Raw genomic sequence first — 19,195 nt, 5'->3', positions numbered from 1 at the left:
CAATTTTAGGTTAGTTCAAAAACCGTTTACAGTTGGGGTTGACCTTCGGGATAGTCAGATTTTGATTTTTTTTGCAAGAATATATCTTGTGAACACTACATTTTGGATTTCAACACAAGTAAAAGGAAATTGTAATATTTTTTTAACTTTTTCATATTTAAAGATTCACGTTTACTCTGTTTATCAGTGGGAAGTGATGTTGGGATGCAAAGTTCTGGAGGATGACAAGAGAAGACTTGGAAGACTCACTTAAACATGTGGGATTTTAGCTTATGACGAGAGAGAGAGAGAGAGAGAGAGAGAGAGAGAGAGAGAGAGAGAGAGAGAGAGAGAGAGAGAGAGAGAGAGAGAGAGAGAGAGAGAGAGAGAGAGAGAGAGAGAGAGAGAGAGAGAGAGAGAGAGAGAGAGAGAGAGAGAGAGAGAGAGAGAGAGAGAGAGAGACTTGTACTTGTACCTCTATGAATAGTGATTGTAATATTCATTATAGAGTGTGCATAGAAGATGTAATCTTAGAAAGTTATGAGTTGAGTTAATTATTTAGATTAGACCTAGTTCATTTTTTAACACCTCACTATAATAGATAATGTCTTTTAACACACAAATCATTGTGTTGATTGTGTTCTTATTATTATGCATATCAAATCAAGCTTTCATGTCCTAATAATCTGAATGAAGACATTTTTTTTCTTAAATTTATAGTTTCCCACAAAAAACAGGTTTACATGAATCATGATAAATAATAATTACCAAGGAAAACTACGATTTTAATATATCTTGTGTTGATGCCATGGAAGCCCTTAATGTGGTCTTATTTAGTCGCAAGTAAACTTCGTGCAAGATGTGCAACTTCCTCCTCCTGGCTGCAAAATACATAATTTTTGTGGTTAACTTTAATAAATCTTTTAAAGATTAATGTCATAAAATGACAACTAATTAGGTTTGCTTTTGGGTATTTTATCTTTTAATTGTAACCATTTTTTGGGTTCTTATTACACAACTAGAGTGAATTTCAGCTAGTTAATTATGACATATTGGATATTAAAATAGATTCCATATCAATGCCAACACAATGTCACCATCTGGTATAAGATATTGCAATTTGGATACTAGTGACACCAAGTAGGAGTCAATATAATTTATCCAATTGAAATCCACCCAATGATGCAATGGGATCTAAAAAATTGTCTATCGTTATGTAGAGTTCAATTAAAAGGCTAGCGGCTTAAAAAGCAACTTCTGTATTACTGGTTATCATTTTATGAAAATAAACCCACTTTTAATAACAAAACTTTAAACATGATAATAATCGAATATTCAACTTACAACACATGCATGTACATCATTGCAACCACATAAGAGCTCTCCATTTAACAAATCAGTGGTTTGAAATGTTCCTCCGCCTTCACTCCTCTATAAAATCAAACAAAATTCCATCAAACCATGTATAAATAAAACATAATAATTATAAATGAGTTTTAGAATATATATATATATATATATATATATATATATATATATATATATATATATATATATATATATATATATATATATATATATATAGAGAGAGAGAGAGAGAGAGAGAAAGAGAGAGAGAGAGAGGTAAGTTATTTTGATAACGTTAAAAGGTTGAGAACGCAAGAACATATATCAACCATTCAAATACTCGGATCTAGGGTTATGATCAAAGTTCCATTTATGTAAGTTTTCAAAACTCATGTCATTAAATTGTAACTTATAAATTGATGTTAGGGGAATAGAGGGGATTTTACATTTCCACATAATTAGGGTGTTTAAGTGCAGATTAACTGATCCCTTATTTATCTCTTTCTCTCTCACTATTCATACGACATCAAAATGCAAGCAATCTCCGTTCTTCTTCTTCCTTTTTCACGTCGCCAAGCTGCGTACGCATCTTCCCTTCTGCATGTCGTCGGCTTCAAGTAAATAAAAAAATGGGTTTGTGGTTTCTCATTTGAATTTGAGTAGAATTATTTTCGTTTGGGTATTAATTTGTTATTGTTTTGGCTTATTCATTGTAACAGACAAAAAGAAGGGCAACAACGTGATAAGTTTTCATTGGTTTGGACAGAAATCTGGATCTTGAGTTTCTATTTTTTTTGAGATTTTTTCTAGCTCTAAGTGTTTTATTCATTTATTAATGTAATTATTTTCTATGAATTCTATAACTACGTATAAAATGTATCATTTATTTATGAATATGACTATTTTGTTTTATTCATTATAATTCTTATTGTTTGCCTACTTATATATAGTAATGATTAACATTGATCCAATAAGTTTTTTCAAAAGAATTCATTTATGAATGAAAACATATCAATCAACATAGGGGGCGTTGAGGGGGGGCAAAGTGGGCAGCCGCACATGGCCCAATTTTTTTTATTATATATTTTTATTTAAAATTAAAAACTTATAATAACGATAAGGGGCTATTTTTTCTGGCTCGTCTAGGGCCTTTGATGATTTTTGTTTTCTCAGGACCGGCCCTGTCAATCAACCCATTAAATTGTCAACGAATAAAAATCTATTATCTTATTTATGTTATATAGACTATTAAATTTTGTTAAAGAACTCATTACAAATTCATCAATGAAAGCAATAAAATTATAGAATAAAAATGAGTTTTGTTGATATATTAAAAAAAATTATATTTTTGTTATAACATAATTTGAATTTCAATTGGTAAAAAAAAAGAATGTGAATTCTTATACTTTGAAAGGAAATTCATTCAGTTGAATTATTTTATATTAATAAAAATCAAATTTGAAAAAAAAAAAATTGAAATAATTGATTGCAATATTTTAGGAAACTAACATTTAATTAAGTTGACCATCTCATTAATGCAATTGTAAAATTTCTATAATGCTCCTTTGAAAATGATTGGTCCACAATCGTTCTCGCATTCTCAACCTTTTTACATTTTCAAATTAACCTCTCCCTATATATATATATATATATATATATATATATATATATATATATATATATATATATATATATATATATATATATATAAGATTGAGTTCTATGGAAAAAAATAACTAGGGCAACATCTACCGGAACCAATAATCAAATGACACGTGTCCATTTCTTTCTTCACAAGTAATGTATTGTGGAAGTGATGTGTTGTCATGTTTTCATTGGTTCAAATATGTGTTGCCCTAATCATTCATTTTCCATATAACTCTTCCCTATATATACATATATATATATATATATATATATATTTGCGAAATTTGAGTTTATAATAAAAATGATAAAAATATTGGATTATTAATTTTGAAGGGGTTTTTTCTTTTTCAAATTTAAACAAATAATTTAGATAAATAAACAAAGGAAAATAATAAGGTTTTAATTTAAGATTTGAAAACTAGAAGGTAAATCGATTAATGAAATAGATATTTATTTATCATTACATTTATTGTAATTATTACATTTAATATTATGTAAAATTTAATAAAACAGAAAAAAAAATCATAAAATGACAAGTAGAAAAAAATTAATTTAAAATAACATTTGACAAAATGAATGATAATTTTATATGTGACAAAAAAGATCTTCATTTATTAGAATACTAGTTGTGATACCTATATACTACACGTGTTATTACAACAAAATATTAAATACAAATGATTAAACAACAACTTTATTTGAATTTGAAATAAGTATAAATTATAAAAAAAATTAAAAAAAAAACATGAAAAATTAAATTAAAATTATGTATTTAATTTTCAGATCCGTGTATTAAATGTGCTAATTATAATAAAATGTTAAATACGAATGTTTCAATTGTAAATTTATTTAAAATTGAAATTGAAGTTTAAAATTTGAAATTAATATAGTTATTATGATATGTTTAATTTATAGAAACTATATTAATGATATATATCAAAAATGAAAAATGAAGTAAATGTCAAATGAAAAGTAAATATCTCAAAATTATGACAAAATGACATGTGACATAATGAATAAGAGTGTGATAGATGACAAAAAACCCTTTATTTATTAAAAATGATATATATATATATATATATATATATATATATATATATATATATATATATATATATATATATATATATATAGAATTTAAAATGCTTATTAATTTTTGTTATAGTAAGTTATTTTAAATAGGTTCTATTTGGTAAGTTTTCTATTTGAAAATTGTTATTATATGTGGAAACCAATTTTCTTTTTGTTTTAACACTAAAAAACCATATGGATCATAACATTATTTTCCTATTTTCTTAAACAACGATGCACATATCAATTTACCACTTTACCACTTTACCCATGTATATTTTCGGCCATGTTATATGTATTAATATATTTTTCCAAACACTAAAAATCACCTTATCAGTTTCTAGAGTGTCGTGATACTTCATAAGCTAATCCAATTTTTTTCGATAAACTCGGTTTTGATACCACCTATGTGAATAAACAACACTTCCAAAAAATAAAGTTGTTTTCAATAAACGATCCAAACACACCCTTTAAAAAATAATGCCACATTGGAAAAATATAACCAAAAAAAATATATGAAGAGAACAATTTTATAAAATGTTAGGACTTAAAAACCTCTTAAGATGTTCTTAAGTGTATTTATTAATTTGTTCTTTCTGCGTCAAGTAAAAAAAAACATTTGTATTAATTTTTATATCCACTAAATCCATTAATTTAGAAAAAACGAAAGGGTCTTTTGCCTTATGGTTTCAAGAGTTGATGGATAAATGATTCTCAACCAAAGGTTAATGGTTCAAGTTTGTGGATAAAAGATGTAGATTTTGAATAGAATAGTAAATGCATGTATAGACCATTCTAAAAAATATCCATTAACTAAAAAAGAAATATCAGCTAAATTTTTTTTGGTACCTTGTAAAAATCGACAGCGAGAAAGTTGGCCCAACGATTTCCCGAATCAGTGTAGCAAGTCTTGGTGATGTTTGAGAGACCGCCATTGTTTTGACCGCATGCCAACATCTTTATAGGAAGCGTACGGAAGTAGTTCACTAAAACAAGTGATTTTGTTTTATCGTTCATGGGCGATGATTCACCCCTATTTGGACACTCACCCGCTTTCATTCCACCGTCTCCATCTATAATCAACACAAAGATTTGTATAAACCATAAACAAATTAAAAGGACAATGTAGCATGTTACTTTTTATTAGGATGTTCGTATTGTTGTATACGTATTAGGGAGTTAGTGATATTGTTGTATGGTATTCATTATAATAACCGATATTAAAGATCTTGTATCACAAGATGCTATGCATCTGTGTAAGTCCATCATTTTAGCAGGGGTATAGGAGAATTCAACAAATAAAGAATATTTTTGGCTGTAGAAGGGTAATTTAAGCATTTTTTTTAAATGGGATGATTATGGAGAAACTACACTCTCAAATTTCTAATAAATATTCGAGATACTTTTTGTTCATCACAAACACTGAATCATTGAAAGATATTAATGAGTTTTATTACATTGTTTCTTCTATTTAATTCTTGGAAAGTCACGGGTTCATAGCACAAGATGTTTTTAATAATTTTTTAATCGTTTTGCATTATATATATATATATATATATATATATATATATATATATATATATATATATATATATATATATATATATATATTATAATCATCCAATGTTCTTATAATTCAACTTCTAAGTTGATTTACTTCCGAGATTTTTACAAATTTCACAATTATTTTTCTCTTACATAATTTTCATTGTCAACTATAATATATATAGTCTAGAAGATGTTCGGCAAAAAAAAAATGCGATGTAAGAGGAAGATAATAGTGAAATTTCGAAAATCTTGAAATTAAATAAAGTTAGGGTTGAAGTTTAAGAACATTATAATGAATATATCAAAAAAACGACTTATTATGGTGAGTTTCACTACATAAGTTTATATACAGTTAAAGGTATATATATATATATATATATATATATATATATATATATATATATATATATATATATATATATATATATATATATATATATATATATATTCTATTTGATATCCGAATTTAAATGATGTGCATATTGCATGAACTTTATTTTCTCATATGGGACGTTAGGGTTCGAATTTGATTCACCCTCCATTTTTCTGACAGTAAGAAAACCGGATTTGACCTAACTTCTCACTCTACATATTCTAACCCATAAGTGCCCATCCAACTTCATCTTTTTACATATTTTTGCCTAATTTATTTTGATTTTATAGTTTTAGCCCAACATTTAGTTATTTTTATGAATTTTGTTTTTTTTTTTTTTTGTTTTTTTTTTTTTTTTTACAATTTTTGTTGGGATACAACAAAACAAGTTAAACACTTCTAACAAATGTCAAACCACCTGTGGTGAAACTTATGGAGTAAGACTTCTGAAAAACTTAAATGAAATCTGAACACAATATTTAACATGGTTCGATTAAGGTGACCTACATCCACGGACGAGAGAGAGAGAGAGAGAGAGAGAGAGAGAGAGAGAGAGAGAGAGAGAGAGAGAGAAAGAGGGAAGGGGGTTTATTAAGCTTCCAAGAAAAATTACAATCACACACAAAGCTCTAAAAACAAAAGAAACTCTCTTGCTTACCAACTGCTTCAAAGGATGTGCACTCAACCTTACAGTGGTTGCTTTCTTGAAATTAAGGCGTACACGCACTCGCACACAATCGTGCAAAGAATAATGAATGGGGATATAAACCAATTTATAGGCAAGCGTGTGAAACCTTAATTCAGATGTGTCAGACCCATCGTTAATTAGCCCATAAAGGGGATGCCCTAATTTTTAACCAATCACAGAATGCCATGTGGGCGCTTTTGGAATCTTCAACCTTATGAGCATCATCCACGAGCATCTTCTATGAGCATCATCCATGAGCATCACCCGTGAGCATCATCACACGAACATCTTCCCTAAGCATCATCCATGAGCATCTTCCTTGAGTATCATCGCATGAGCGTCTACCATGAGCATCACTCATGTGCATTGTCGCATGAGCATCTTCCACAAGCATCATCCATGAACATCTTCCATGAGCATCTTCCACGAGTGACTCATCAAAGGATATCATGGCTCAACAAAGGAACACATGTGGCCTACCTCTATCATGAAGCATCATTAATTTTTTTTACCAACTATAAGAGCACTTTATGGTCATGCCCTCTAGATGTCTCCTCTCAGGTTATCATCAAGGATATCAATTCTATTCACATCTAGCTACTCTAGATGGATATTATTAGCGAAAAATTAAATTTAAAATGGAAGTGATTGTAGTCATCTTCGCAATTGGAGAGTCATCCTCCACCAATCTTCCCTTACAATTTTTCCCGCTTCTATCTCATCCTTAACCTGAAACATCTGACTGTTCTGCAATCCGCTCAACTTGTCATCCATAGCCTTCTTCCAATGTATGGAGTTCATCCTCAAGGCCTATGGTTTTTACCTATTCTCAAACATCATTAAGTCATTGGTTGATGGAGAATACGTCATTAGAGTACTTTGCTTAATGGTCCTCTAGATAATAGGATGTTTAATCTTTGAAACATCTACAACCCCACCCTCATAACTATTATCACCAGAACTTCCACTCTTTACATATTTATTAGAGCTCCAACTACTCCTTGAACATATTCCTATCCTTTAATCGATGTTACTATACCGAACCAACTATTAGGTAATGATGATAATAGTAGAAACGTCATAAATTCATCTTTAAATTTAATCTCAACCTCTATTAGCCTTGATAAGATTGAATTAAATTCATTAACATGATTAGTCACTAAGCCACCCTTCTTCATCATCAGATTTACCAATTGTCGAATCAAGTGAACTTTATTTGCTACTGATGGTTTTTCATACATGGTAGATAACATCTTGATCAACTCATGAGTAGTCTTCACATTGATAATGTTGTAAGCTATACATTCTTTTCCGATTATATTCTCAACAGACCAAGTGCCTTCTGATCTAACAAATCCCAATCAACATACTTCATTTCTTCAGGTTTACTTTTGGACAATAGTTCATGTAAATTCTTTTAGTAGAGGTAGTCTTCAATTTGCATTTTCTAGAAATCGAAATCTTTTTCATTGAACTTGTCAATCTTAACTCTCCCATCTTCAGTCATACCATTGATACCAGTTTGTTGGGATACAACAAAACAAGTTAATCACTTTTGAAAAATGTCAAACAAACTTCGGTGAAACTTGCAGAAAATATAAACCTTCTGAAAAACTTAAATGAAAATTGAATACAATAACATGGTTCAGTCAAGTTGACCTACATCCACAGGAGAGAGAGAGAGAGAGAGAGAGAGAGAGAGAGAGAGAGAGATAGAATTTTCTTAGGGCTCTTGTTGTGTTTTTTTTTGACACGACACGACAAGGTTTTGTGTAAAAAGAACACGATATGACATGATGTCGAGTTTTTGCTTTTCACTAACACGAAAATGAACCAATTAAAACACGACAAAGATAACATTACATAACTATTAGTTTATTTAATTAATACTTAATCATATATAACATGACCAAAATGACAAACACGACAAACACATGTTCAATCGTGTCAAATTCGTGTCAATTTTTGAACACGAACACGACATGACACGACATTGTGTTTTTTAAACTAGACACGACACGAACACAAACACGGATTCTAATTTTGATTTCGTCTCGATTTCATTTCCTGACGTGTATTTTTGTCGTGTAGTGTTATAAAATTGATACCCCTAGATTTTATTAAGCTTCCAAGAATAATTACAATCACACACAATGTTACAGCCCACTTGAGCTCTTAAAACAAAAGAAACTCTATTGCTTTCTAACTGCTCCAAAGGATGTGCACTCAATCTCACAATGATTGCTTTCTTGAAATTACGGCGTACACACACTCGCACACACTCGTGCAAAGAATAATGAATAAGGATATGAGCATATTTATAGGCAAGCATGAGAAACCTTAATTATGATGTGCCAGACCCTTCGATAATTAGCCTATAAAGGGGATGCACTAATTTTCAACCAACCACAGAATGTCATGTGGACGCTTCTGGAATCTTCAACCTCATGAGCATCTTCCATGAGCATCATTCGCAAGCATCTTCTATGAGCATCATCCGTGAGCATCTTCAATGAACATCACTTATGAGCATCATACATGATTATCTTCCATGAGCATCACCTATGAGCATCATCACATTAGCATCGCCCGTAAGTATCACCCATGAGCATCTTCCATGGGCATCATCCGTGAGCATCTTCCATAAGCATCGTCATACAAGCATCTTCCACAAGCATCATCCATGAGCATCTTCCACGAGTGTCTCATTAAAGGATATAATGACTCAATAAAGGAAGACATGTGGCGCACCTCCATCATGAAGCATCACAAGATGCTCCATACCCCCTTTTAGAAGATCTTTTCCTTTGTTATTTAATCAATTTCATTGTCTGATGATCTATTCCCTTTTTAGATAATCCATTCATTTGTCACATGTTCCATGAACTCTAAGTGCCCCATGTTGATTTTTGGTGCTCCATTGTAACTCCAAGTGCTCTATGTTTAATTTTCCGAATGCTCCATGTACTTCAAAGTTCTCACTTGTGATTTCTAATGCTCACTTGCAACTCCAAATGCTCCATGTGTTGGAGAAGACTTCATACCCCAACAATTTTATCCCAATATCAAATTATTTTTACGCATTTATTCCAATTTGATCTAATTTAAATATTTTCCGTAACTATTTTTTTAGAACTTTGTGTTTTATATTTTTCAAAAACTTACTTCTTTATTAAACTTTGTTTTTTTTACATTTTTTACATCTTATGTTACGACATATTTTAATAACTATAAAATTTTCCCAACTTCTTTTACAACTTTGTTTTTTTATGATTAGAAATTTAACATTTTTTTAGAAAAATTTGTACAGCATTTACATCTTTTTTTACAACTTTGTTTCTTATGAATTTACTTTTACAAAATTGGTTTTTTAATAACTAATTATTTACAACTTTTATACATCTTCGTTTTTATGCAAATTTTTTAAAGATCTTTTTGTTTCTACATCTTTTTATGCATGTTTTCTTTAAGATTAATCCATTTTTACAAATTGTATTTTAAATTATATTTTGGCTATTATACATATATAAGTTTGCTACAACAAAATGTGAGGGTGTGCTATTCCTAGTTAATAACAACTTACATTGATTTTCGACCATGTAGTTCCATTGGTACGCGATTCCTTCACTTTGTTCCTTCGATCTAACAGAGCTGAAAACAAGTAATCTTTGGTTTTTAGCCACCATGTCACTAACCAAAGGCCAATCTTGGCCACCTTTTGGCATACTCGTTACCGGAAACCAATACTTTTTCAAACCCGAGTCTGTAAAAACTTTGGTCAAACCATTAGGTGCTTGTACATAGTCTTCTAGAATGATTGTCACTATTTCCTTTGGATTTGATGATAGAAAAGCTTCGATTTCTTTCAAAGTATTTATGGCGGGTGTCTGACATGTAAACACATTGCATCATGCACATTTTTTAAATAAACTTGTAAAGATTGTGTAAAATATATGAACACAAATGGAGCATAATGCTTACAAATTTAGTGGCGTCATAACATTTTCCACCAAAAGAATGGCATAACCATACTGTATCTTCAAAGTCATATGTATCAAGCATCAAAGCACGCACCCCATTCTATAGAATATGATAAAATTGGGTTAAATGTAAGAAATAACAATGAAGTTTCAGTTATTTGTTTATTATAACATTCTACTTTTATTTTATCCTTTTTTTTAGAACAACTTACACACACAAACACTACACTACTCCAAAATCTACACATTTCATCTACAACGGGACTTCACACCTATTCGTCAATTCCTGATATCGCTTTGCATTTTTAAAAGTCTACCTATATATAACAGTGACCTCGAAATGGAAATGAATATTACTATGATGATTTAAGTATATTAACTGAAGTATACTACCCTGGAAGAAAAAAATGCAACGCTATAATCAGGTAGATTCTATAAAATACAATGATTTAATAAAAAAACATAGAATTTTTTTTAAAACAAGTATAACATTGTCATCGAGATAAAAAAAATTTGTTACTATAGTTGTTCGTAATAAGTAAGTAAAAGGATGATGCACGGTTATAATAGTTTTTTTTTTTTTTTTTTTCAAAGTAGAATATTGGAAAATACAGTTTTATAATTAAAATAAATGAAACTAAGATTCTATAATCAACAAATTATTGGTTGATAAACAAGAAAATAAGATCACAAACAAAAATGCTATTTTTTTTTGTTATTTTGTAGCTATTTGCGCCCATAAAATTTATAAAGAAAACGAGATAAATGAGTCTAATTCTTACATTTAGTTGTTGAGCGACGGTATCTTCTTGATTTGTAGGGGTAAGTCGTATAGTTCCATTGTCGATTGCGAAGGCATTGTGTGTTGTCAAGAAGGAATATTTGTTGAATGGGAGCGAATTATTCTGTTTTTTCAATCATTCAAACAAAATAAAACCATAAAAAGTAAAAACTTGGTTAAATTAAATTTATATATATATTGTGCATAAAGAATTAAAGATTAAATAGATTTATTTTATGAGCCCATTGCAGATGTTTGTTTTTGCCTTTTTGGTATAAAGCCAATTCAGTTGTTCAAGAAGTTTGATGAGTGAGAGTGACCTAACCCACCTCTTGACTTTTATTTCAATCTTCGGAGATGACATCATTATACTTGCAACAATATGTGGTGTCTAAATTCCCATTTAAGGATACGTAACTAAACAAAACATATGCACTTTCTATTGTTTAATTATTAATAGAAACATAGTACAAAAATAAGTGTAATTGAGGGCATATAGTTACAACCAATCTTGCTGAAAAGGCATCATTAAAAGCTTCAAAACATAGGGGCCTTAAGAAGAGGCAAAAGGCAAAGGGGACAGCCGTACATGATCAATTTTTTTTTTATTATATATTTTTATTTAAAAATCAAAACTTATAATAACGATAAAGACCCTTTTGTTCTGACTCGTCCCGAGTCTTTCAGGATATTTAATTCTTCAGTACCGACTCTGCTTCTAAATGTTGGAGTTTTTGTCCATAATAATTTGATTGAAAAAACTATTTCCCATTTTAGTGTAATTTCAAAAATATTTACCATTTTAGTATCTCTTTTCATATTTGTTTACTTTTCAAAATTTCTTATTGTTTTTTTAGTTTAAATATGCGATTATTTCTTCCTTTCCCTTTTAGTTCAAACATTTTATTTTTTTCTTATTTTTTTTAAACAATAGTTTTTATTTCAGTTTTTTTATTGTTTTTTTTCCAAAATAGTAGTTTTTTTATCTTTTTTTTTTTTCTGTTTTTTTATTTTAAATATCTATTTTTCTTACACAAACCTTTGATCATCAAATTTTAGCCATTATAAATTAAACATAATGACATATAAAAGATTACTTAGGTGTTGTTTAATTTTTGATAAGATTTTTTAACCTCTTATTTTTACCGGCAGAAAGCCATTTGAGAAAAAAAATATTTATTTTTCAAAAGACATTAGACATAAAAGAATTTTTTGACATCTTTTTCAAATAAAACAAAAAATAGCTCTTGATTTTTAAAGTTTAATTATTATTATTATTATTTTTTTAAATTATAACTCTTTGTGATATTGCTTGTTCCCCTATGAATGACGTCATCACCACTATCATCACCACGGTTACCACCATCACCACCACTGTTGTTGCCGTCACAGCTTCCACCTTTGTCACCACCTCCACCTGCACATTCTCTCACACCACCCCTACCCCTACCTACGCCACCACCACCACTACTTGTGCCACATCAACCACCATTTCCGCCGCCTCTACCAACATCGTCGAGTTTTTTTATAAAGACTTTAAAAAACAAACATTTGTCTATGAAGACTAAAGAAATGGAAAAAAACAAAAAAAAAACAAAAAACCTTTTGTATCATATTTTATTTCACAAACATTTAAAAAGACCAAATACATTTACATCATCGAAAACAAACACTATCTTATTGTTTGAAAATACTCAAAGATACCCGATTGAAGAATTTTTTTGATACGCATTAGTTCAAAATATTTTTTGTTGGTCAATATTATATTTGTGATTTTATATATGTTAGTTTGAAGTTGTAATCTTTTACTAAGTGACTAATTTTGTAATAGTTTTATTTGCTAACACCTCTTAAAAATATAGAGTCGATGGTATGAAAATATAAAAAAAAAAGTAATAAATAAATATGGATCGTTTCGTTCATAAAAAAAATTAAACATAAAATAACAATGGTGTAACTAATGAAAAAGATTGGAAAAATAAATTTGCGTACTGGGAACTAATTTGTGAGGAAGAAACGGAAATTTACAAGATTTTAACTAGAGATATTTTCTTTTTAATATCTAAAATTTTAAATTAGGGGCAATATTGACAACTCATGAATTTTCAGTGGACTAAACAAAAGTGAAGGTGGAAAAATCAATTCCTTAATGCTAATATAATAAATATTTTTGAAGATACATTAATATGGTAAATAGTTTTTTCAATGACTCTATTATGGATAAAAACACCTAAATGTTGATATCAAAAATTTTAATTTGATCAACTTAGATTCAATCTCTTACCCAACTTCAATACCAAAACTCAAATAGCTGGTAATAATTTTTCTTTATCAAAATTGAAAAAAAAAATCAATCATTTACATAATTGTATCAAATTAATATCTTTGATAATTGATTGATAGGGTTCTATAAGACTATAAGTTGTCCTTGTAGTTAAGGTCCATGGCTACACGTGACCATTTGTCTGTTTCATTCTACCAAATATCCATGGATAGATTCACAATTTCACACGAAAATCGCCAACAAAAAACTGATCAGATTTCAACTCAACCTTGTGATTTCACACACTAAACACACACACACACACAGAAGTCAAATCGTTTACGACTTTTCACATTCCTTCGGTGTTCTAGGTAAAAAGAATTGGAGATAGAAGGAAAGAGACACTGACCATAAGATTAAAGACAGGTGTAGCAGTTGATCGAACACATTTGGAGCCTGCATATCCTTGAGGACATGAGAAACAATAAAGTCCAGCCTCGCAATCTCCGTCTGTTTCACAATCATCCAGTAACTACATCCAAATTATCGTGTTAAGTTTCATTTTTTGATTGAGAAAACAACAGAAGATTGCCAAAAGTTTGCAGAAAATTTACGGAAATTCCAGAGAGAGAGAGAGAGAGAGATGTACCTTGCATGTTCCGTTGGAGCAAGCAGCAATGGTAGCCATGAATAACAATGGAGCTAAGATCAAAAGTGTTGAAATTCTCTGTAACTCCATGGCAATTTACTGCTGAAGCCCAACGATGAATGTGAAGCGAAACTGCTTAACGCAGCATAAGAAAATGAAATTGTGAATTGTAAATTAATTTCCAAATGAAGAGATAAATTTATAGGGAAGATGGAGGGATATCTGTATGTAGTTGAGAAAAAACCAGTCAAAAATAACATTAATTAATATTGTTTGATGACATTAATTTTGATTTGTACTGATGTACATCGATTTAACTTTATCTTATTTATAAAAAAAGAAAAAAGAAAAAAAAAAGAAATAATGTTGTAGACCGATTTAAGTTATTATTTTTAACAAATAGTAACAAGATATATCGAAGGGCCTTTGGCTAGCGGTGCCAAGGAGTTAGAAATGTGTCGATCATTTAAGAGTTGGGCCTTTGGCTAGTGGGGAGTTGAAATGTGTCAATCATTTAAGAGGTTCAGGGTTCGAGTCATGTTGTGGACAATAGAATAGCATAGGAGTAAGATTTTGTGGGTGTGTTAGCCGTTCATAAAAAATAAATAAAAAACAAGATAAATGAGTAAAAAACTAGTTAAAAATGTCAAATGGATCGAAAATATTCTTTGATAATAATATATCTTAGTTATATTCGTACAACGAGTGAGATGGAAAACGGACAACAAGCTGTGTCGCTAAGCCTTTTTGTATGGTAAAATAAATTCTTTTGAAGACTACATCCATAAATCTAGGGATATAACATTGTGATGCATGATCGGTTATACTTTATTGATAATAATATATCTTAGCTATTATTGTACAACGAGTGCGATTACAAACGGCCAACGAGTTGCGCAGCTAAGCCTTTATGTATGGTAAAGACAATTGTTTGAAGACTACACCCGTAGATCTAAGGGATATAATATTGTTATGCATGATTCGTTGTACTCTATTGATAATAATATGTGACATCCCCACTTTTACGGCCAGAAAAGACCGATTTCGTTTATGCTTTTTAATAAAAATCAAAGTAACTTCTAAAAAAATATTGCAGAATTTGTTCCCAAAACAAAATATGATAAAAATTCATCAAAGCATTTCTTAAAGAAATGTATTTTCATTACATTACAAAAACTTGGGATGTCAATCATCGTTACAGATCATAAGCATAAACAAAAAACACCATAGGCCACAAAACACAATCTGGCCTCAAAACAACATAGGTCTTACAACATTAAATTTATTTTCTACTAGCCTAAAATCTGTAATCTCTCGTCAAATCATCCAACTATGCTTTTGCCACTACCTGTAATACAAGAAACTGAGTGAGTTAGGCTGGGGAGTCTGGTTAGCATATAGGGTTTTCAACCCACAATAAATAAGTTTATTATTTCCAACCATCATTAAACCCGATTACCCATTTCCGTTATCCTCACCTTACGTCCCTAAAACATCTATCATAAGGGACCTATCCAAAGGAATTTCATCGGGATGGACACTACTGCTAAGGGGATTCCTCAGCCATATGTGTCTGTAAGGCAACCAGGGGGGATGGAGTACACTGGTGAACACATCGTTCACAAACACCTATAGGTTACGAGCCTGCTAGCGTTCCACTGGACTTCCTAGAAAAGTCCGTGGTCATCGTCCATACTTCGCTAGATGACTTGATCAAAGTCAACATCGAGGCCTCTCATCATTTTATTTCATCACACACTAACTATTTCATCTACCCATGTTTTATCCAACATATTTGTAGATATAAGATACATATACAGATCAAATTTGGAGAAACAAAGTTTAAATCTTTCATACAACATAGATCTCAAAGTATAAAACATACATATACAGTTCAGATCTGAAAAGTTTAGATTTGAAGTGAGAAAGTCTAGATCTGAAGGAAAAAGGTTCAGATTTGGAATAAAAGTTTAGATCTGAAAGAAAAAGTCTATATTTGAAGAAAAAAAGGTCAGATATGAAAAGAAATAGGTTCCGATCTCTCATCCAACATAGATCTCAAGTAAACAAATAATATATACATACACATAGCACGTAAAATACTTCATATCTATGTGTAAGATGAAAGTGACTATATACTCACTTGATAAGAAGTTATTTGGACAACACTTTGCTTCCTAAAATAATCTTCTTTGACGAAACCGAGAAGTTTGCTTGAAAATCGGGCTCCGAGCGAGCAGAGTTTCAAAACGAAAAACTCTTTTTCTCGGAGTCTTCGGGCGCTCTGGGGCTTTCTTCTAATGCTTGGGAGGTTTCCTAGGCTTCGGGGTGGATTAGGGTGGCCAGAGAGAGAGAGAGAGAGAGAGAGAGAGAGAGAGAGTAGAGTGAGAAAGAATGGTTGAAATGGGGATGCCTCGCACCCTTATTTATAGGCCAAGGCCTTGCAGTACGCTGTGCGTACCCTCGGTGGTACGCTTCGCGTAAAGGCAGGTGTCGGAGTTTCGGTGAGGCGACGTGGCTGGCTTCAGATCGCGGAAAAAGTCAAACCACTGAGCGTACCTTCGGTGTACGCGAGGCGTCCGAAGTCTACCCGGGGAGAAAGCCTCGCATCCAGCTTCATAATTTGCACCCCCGACTTCTAAAATTCGTAACTTTCGCATACGAGATCCATTTTTGACGCTCTCAATATCCACATGTAGGTGGGACCGTACTCTACGATTTTCGTTTAGACTTCTTCATCTAATTCTTGACCGATTTTAAATTTATATTCTTTAACAGACCGAGACAATAAAACCTGTTAAAAATTCATAACTTCTTCATCCGACATCCATTTTCGTCTGTCTTTTTACCGTTGTGCTACTATTAACGAGATCTTCGATTCTCGTCTAGGTTGTGTTGGCCAAAAACTGATCGATCTAATATTCGAACTTCGGGTTGTGCACTGCTGATCCGAAACTTAGAAAAATCATAACTTCCTCATACGAAGTCAGATTTGGGGGTTCTTTTTATGCACACTCTTGGTTTAATGAACACTACGAATTTCGTTTAGATTGCTAGGGCTAAAATTTCATCTATCATAAATTCACTGTTTGGGTCACGCAGTGTCGTGTCGGTTCTGTCGCGAATTTTCGACAAACCATAACTTCTTCGTTAAAACTCGAATTTTGGCGCTCTTTATGTCTCCGGAATCCTTGTCACGACCACTACAACTTTCTTCATCGATATCGGGCTTATCTAACATTTTATTTTTGACGCTTATTTTTATCCTTTATTTATTATATAATATTATAAACAAGTAATAAGCACACAAAAGCACATAATTCACATAAATTCAAGTAATTCATCTTTATTACTTTAAAATGGGTTACAATGGTTAACCTAGACTATTACATCATCATTAGTACTAAACCCAGAAACACGGGCGTTACAATTCTCTCCCCCTTAGGATGATTCCATCCACAGAATCATGCATCAACAAACAAATGCGGATAGCGACTCATCATGTCACTCTCCGTTTCCCAGGTTAGATTTGGTCCATTCGAATTTTTTCATTGCACAAGCACTAAGTCGACCATCTTACATCGCAACTTCTTCGTCTTATGGTCAACAATTTCCTCGGGCTCTTCGATTAGCCTCTTATTCTGTTCCATCCTTAACTTTGAAATTGGAATTATGTCAGGAACTTCTCCCGTGAACTTCCTCAAATAACACACATGGAATATGTTATGGATACCATCTAGTTCTTCTGGTAGTTCTAGCTTGTAAGCTTGGTTCCCAATACTCTGAAGAACTTTGAGCGGTCTACTGAACCCCAGACTCATTTTCCTCTTTTCCCAAATCTTATAAGTCCCTTCTACGGTGAGACTTTAAGCAAAACCGAATCTCCAACCTCGAATGTCACCGGTCGTCTCTTCTTGTCAGCATAGCTCTTTTGATGATCCTGAGCTGCTAACATCCTTTCTCTAATTACTTTTAGCTTTTCAGTAGTCTGATGGACTATCTCGGGGCCCATAAACTGCTTTTCTCCAGCTTCAATCCAACAAGATGGCGTACGACACTTTTGTCTATATTAGGCTTAATAAGGTGTCATCTTGGTGCTCAAATGGTAACTATTGTTGTAAGAAAATTCTACCAGAGGTAAATTCTCATCCCAATTACCTTGAAATTCCAAGGTACATGCTCTTAGCATATCCTCCAATGTTTGGATCGTTCTTTCGCTCTGCCCATTGGTTTGCGGATGGTAAGCTGTACTTAAACATAATTTCGTACCTAATTCCTCTTGTAGACTCCTCCAAAACCTTGACGTGAAACGACTATCATGGTCTGATACAATCGTTAAAGGAACACCGTGAAGTCTTACTACCTCCTTCACGTAAGCATTGGCAAGCTTATCCATAAACCATCTTTCACTAATTGCTATGAAGTGTGCACTCTTAGTGAACTGATCAATAACCACCCAAATCATGTCGTGACCGTCCTTTGTTCTGGGCAGTTTAGTGACAAAGTCCATGGTGATGTCTTCCCATTTACCCATGGATACAGGTAAAGGTTCTAAACTCCCATATAGTTTTTGATGTTGTGCCTTAACTCTCGCACAGGTTACACACTCGGCCACATCCTTTGCAACATCGAGCTTCATCGTCGGCCACCAGTTGTAGGGTTTCAGATCCCTATACATTTTTGTGCTGCTGGGGATAAATCGAGTACATGGTCTTGTGAGCTTCTTCCATCAGAAGATCTCTTATTCCTCCCGTCTAGGTACCCAAATCCTATCTTGGAATACCTTCAATCCTTGATTATTCGTACCAAACACCAACGTTTTGCCCAAACGCTCTTCCTTTCGGTCGTTTTTCTCTGAAGCTTCATCCT

At 31.8% G+C, this 19,195-nt stretch overlaps 1 protein-coding gene across 1 annotated transcript; it reads right to left on the bottom strand.

Moving 5' to 3' along the window:
• Positions 1–588: 588 nt before the first annotated feature.
• LOC111885695 (PI-PLC X domain-containing protein At5g67130) lies at positions 589–14,570 on the bottom strand. The gene is made up of 8 exons (XM_023881942.3): positions 14,327–14,570; positions 14,087–14,209; positions 11,416–11,538; positions 10,635–10,733; positions 10,237–10,540; positions 4,894–5,117; positions 1,324–1,410; positions 589–860 (listed from the first exon to the last, which is right to left on the bottom strand). Exons 1-8 carry the CDS (start codon positions 14,414–14,416, stop codon positions 813–815), a joined length of 1,098 nt encoding a protein of 365 aa, XP_023737710.1. The 5' UTR covers positions 14,417–14,570; the 3' UTR covers positions 589–812.
• Between the last annotated feature and the right edge of the window lie 4,625 nt (positions 14,571–19,195).

This window comes from Lactuca sativa, chromosome 4, assembly GCF_002870075.4.
Source record: "Lactuca sativa cultivar Salinas chromosome 4, Lsat_Salinas_v11, whole genome shotgun sequence".
Lineage (NCBI taxonomy): Eukaryota > Viridiplantae > Streptophyta > Magnoliopsida > Asterales > Asteraceae > Lactuca > Lactuca sativa.
The sequence above is the reverse complement of the archived record's forward strand: the minus strand, read 5'-3'. Positions and strand labels throughout refer to the sequence as shown.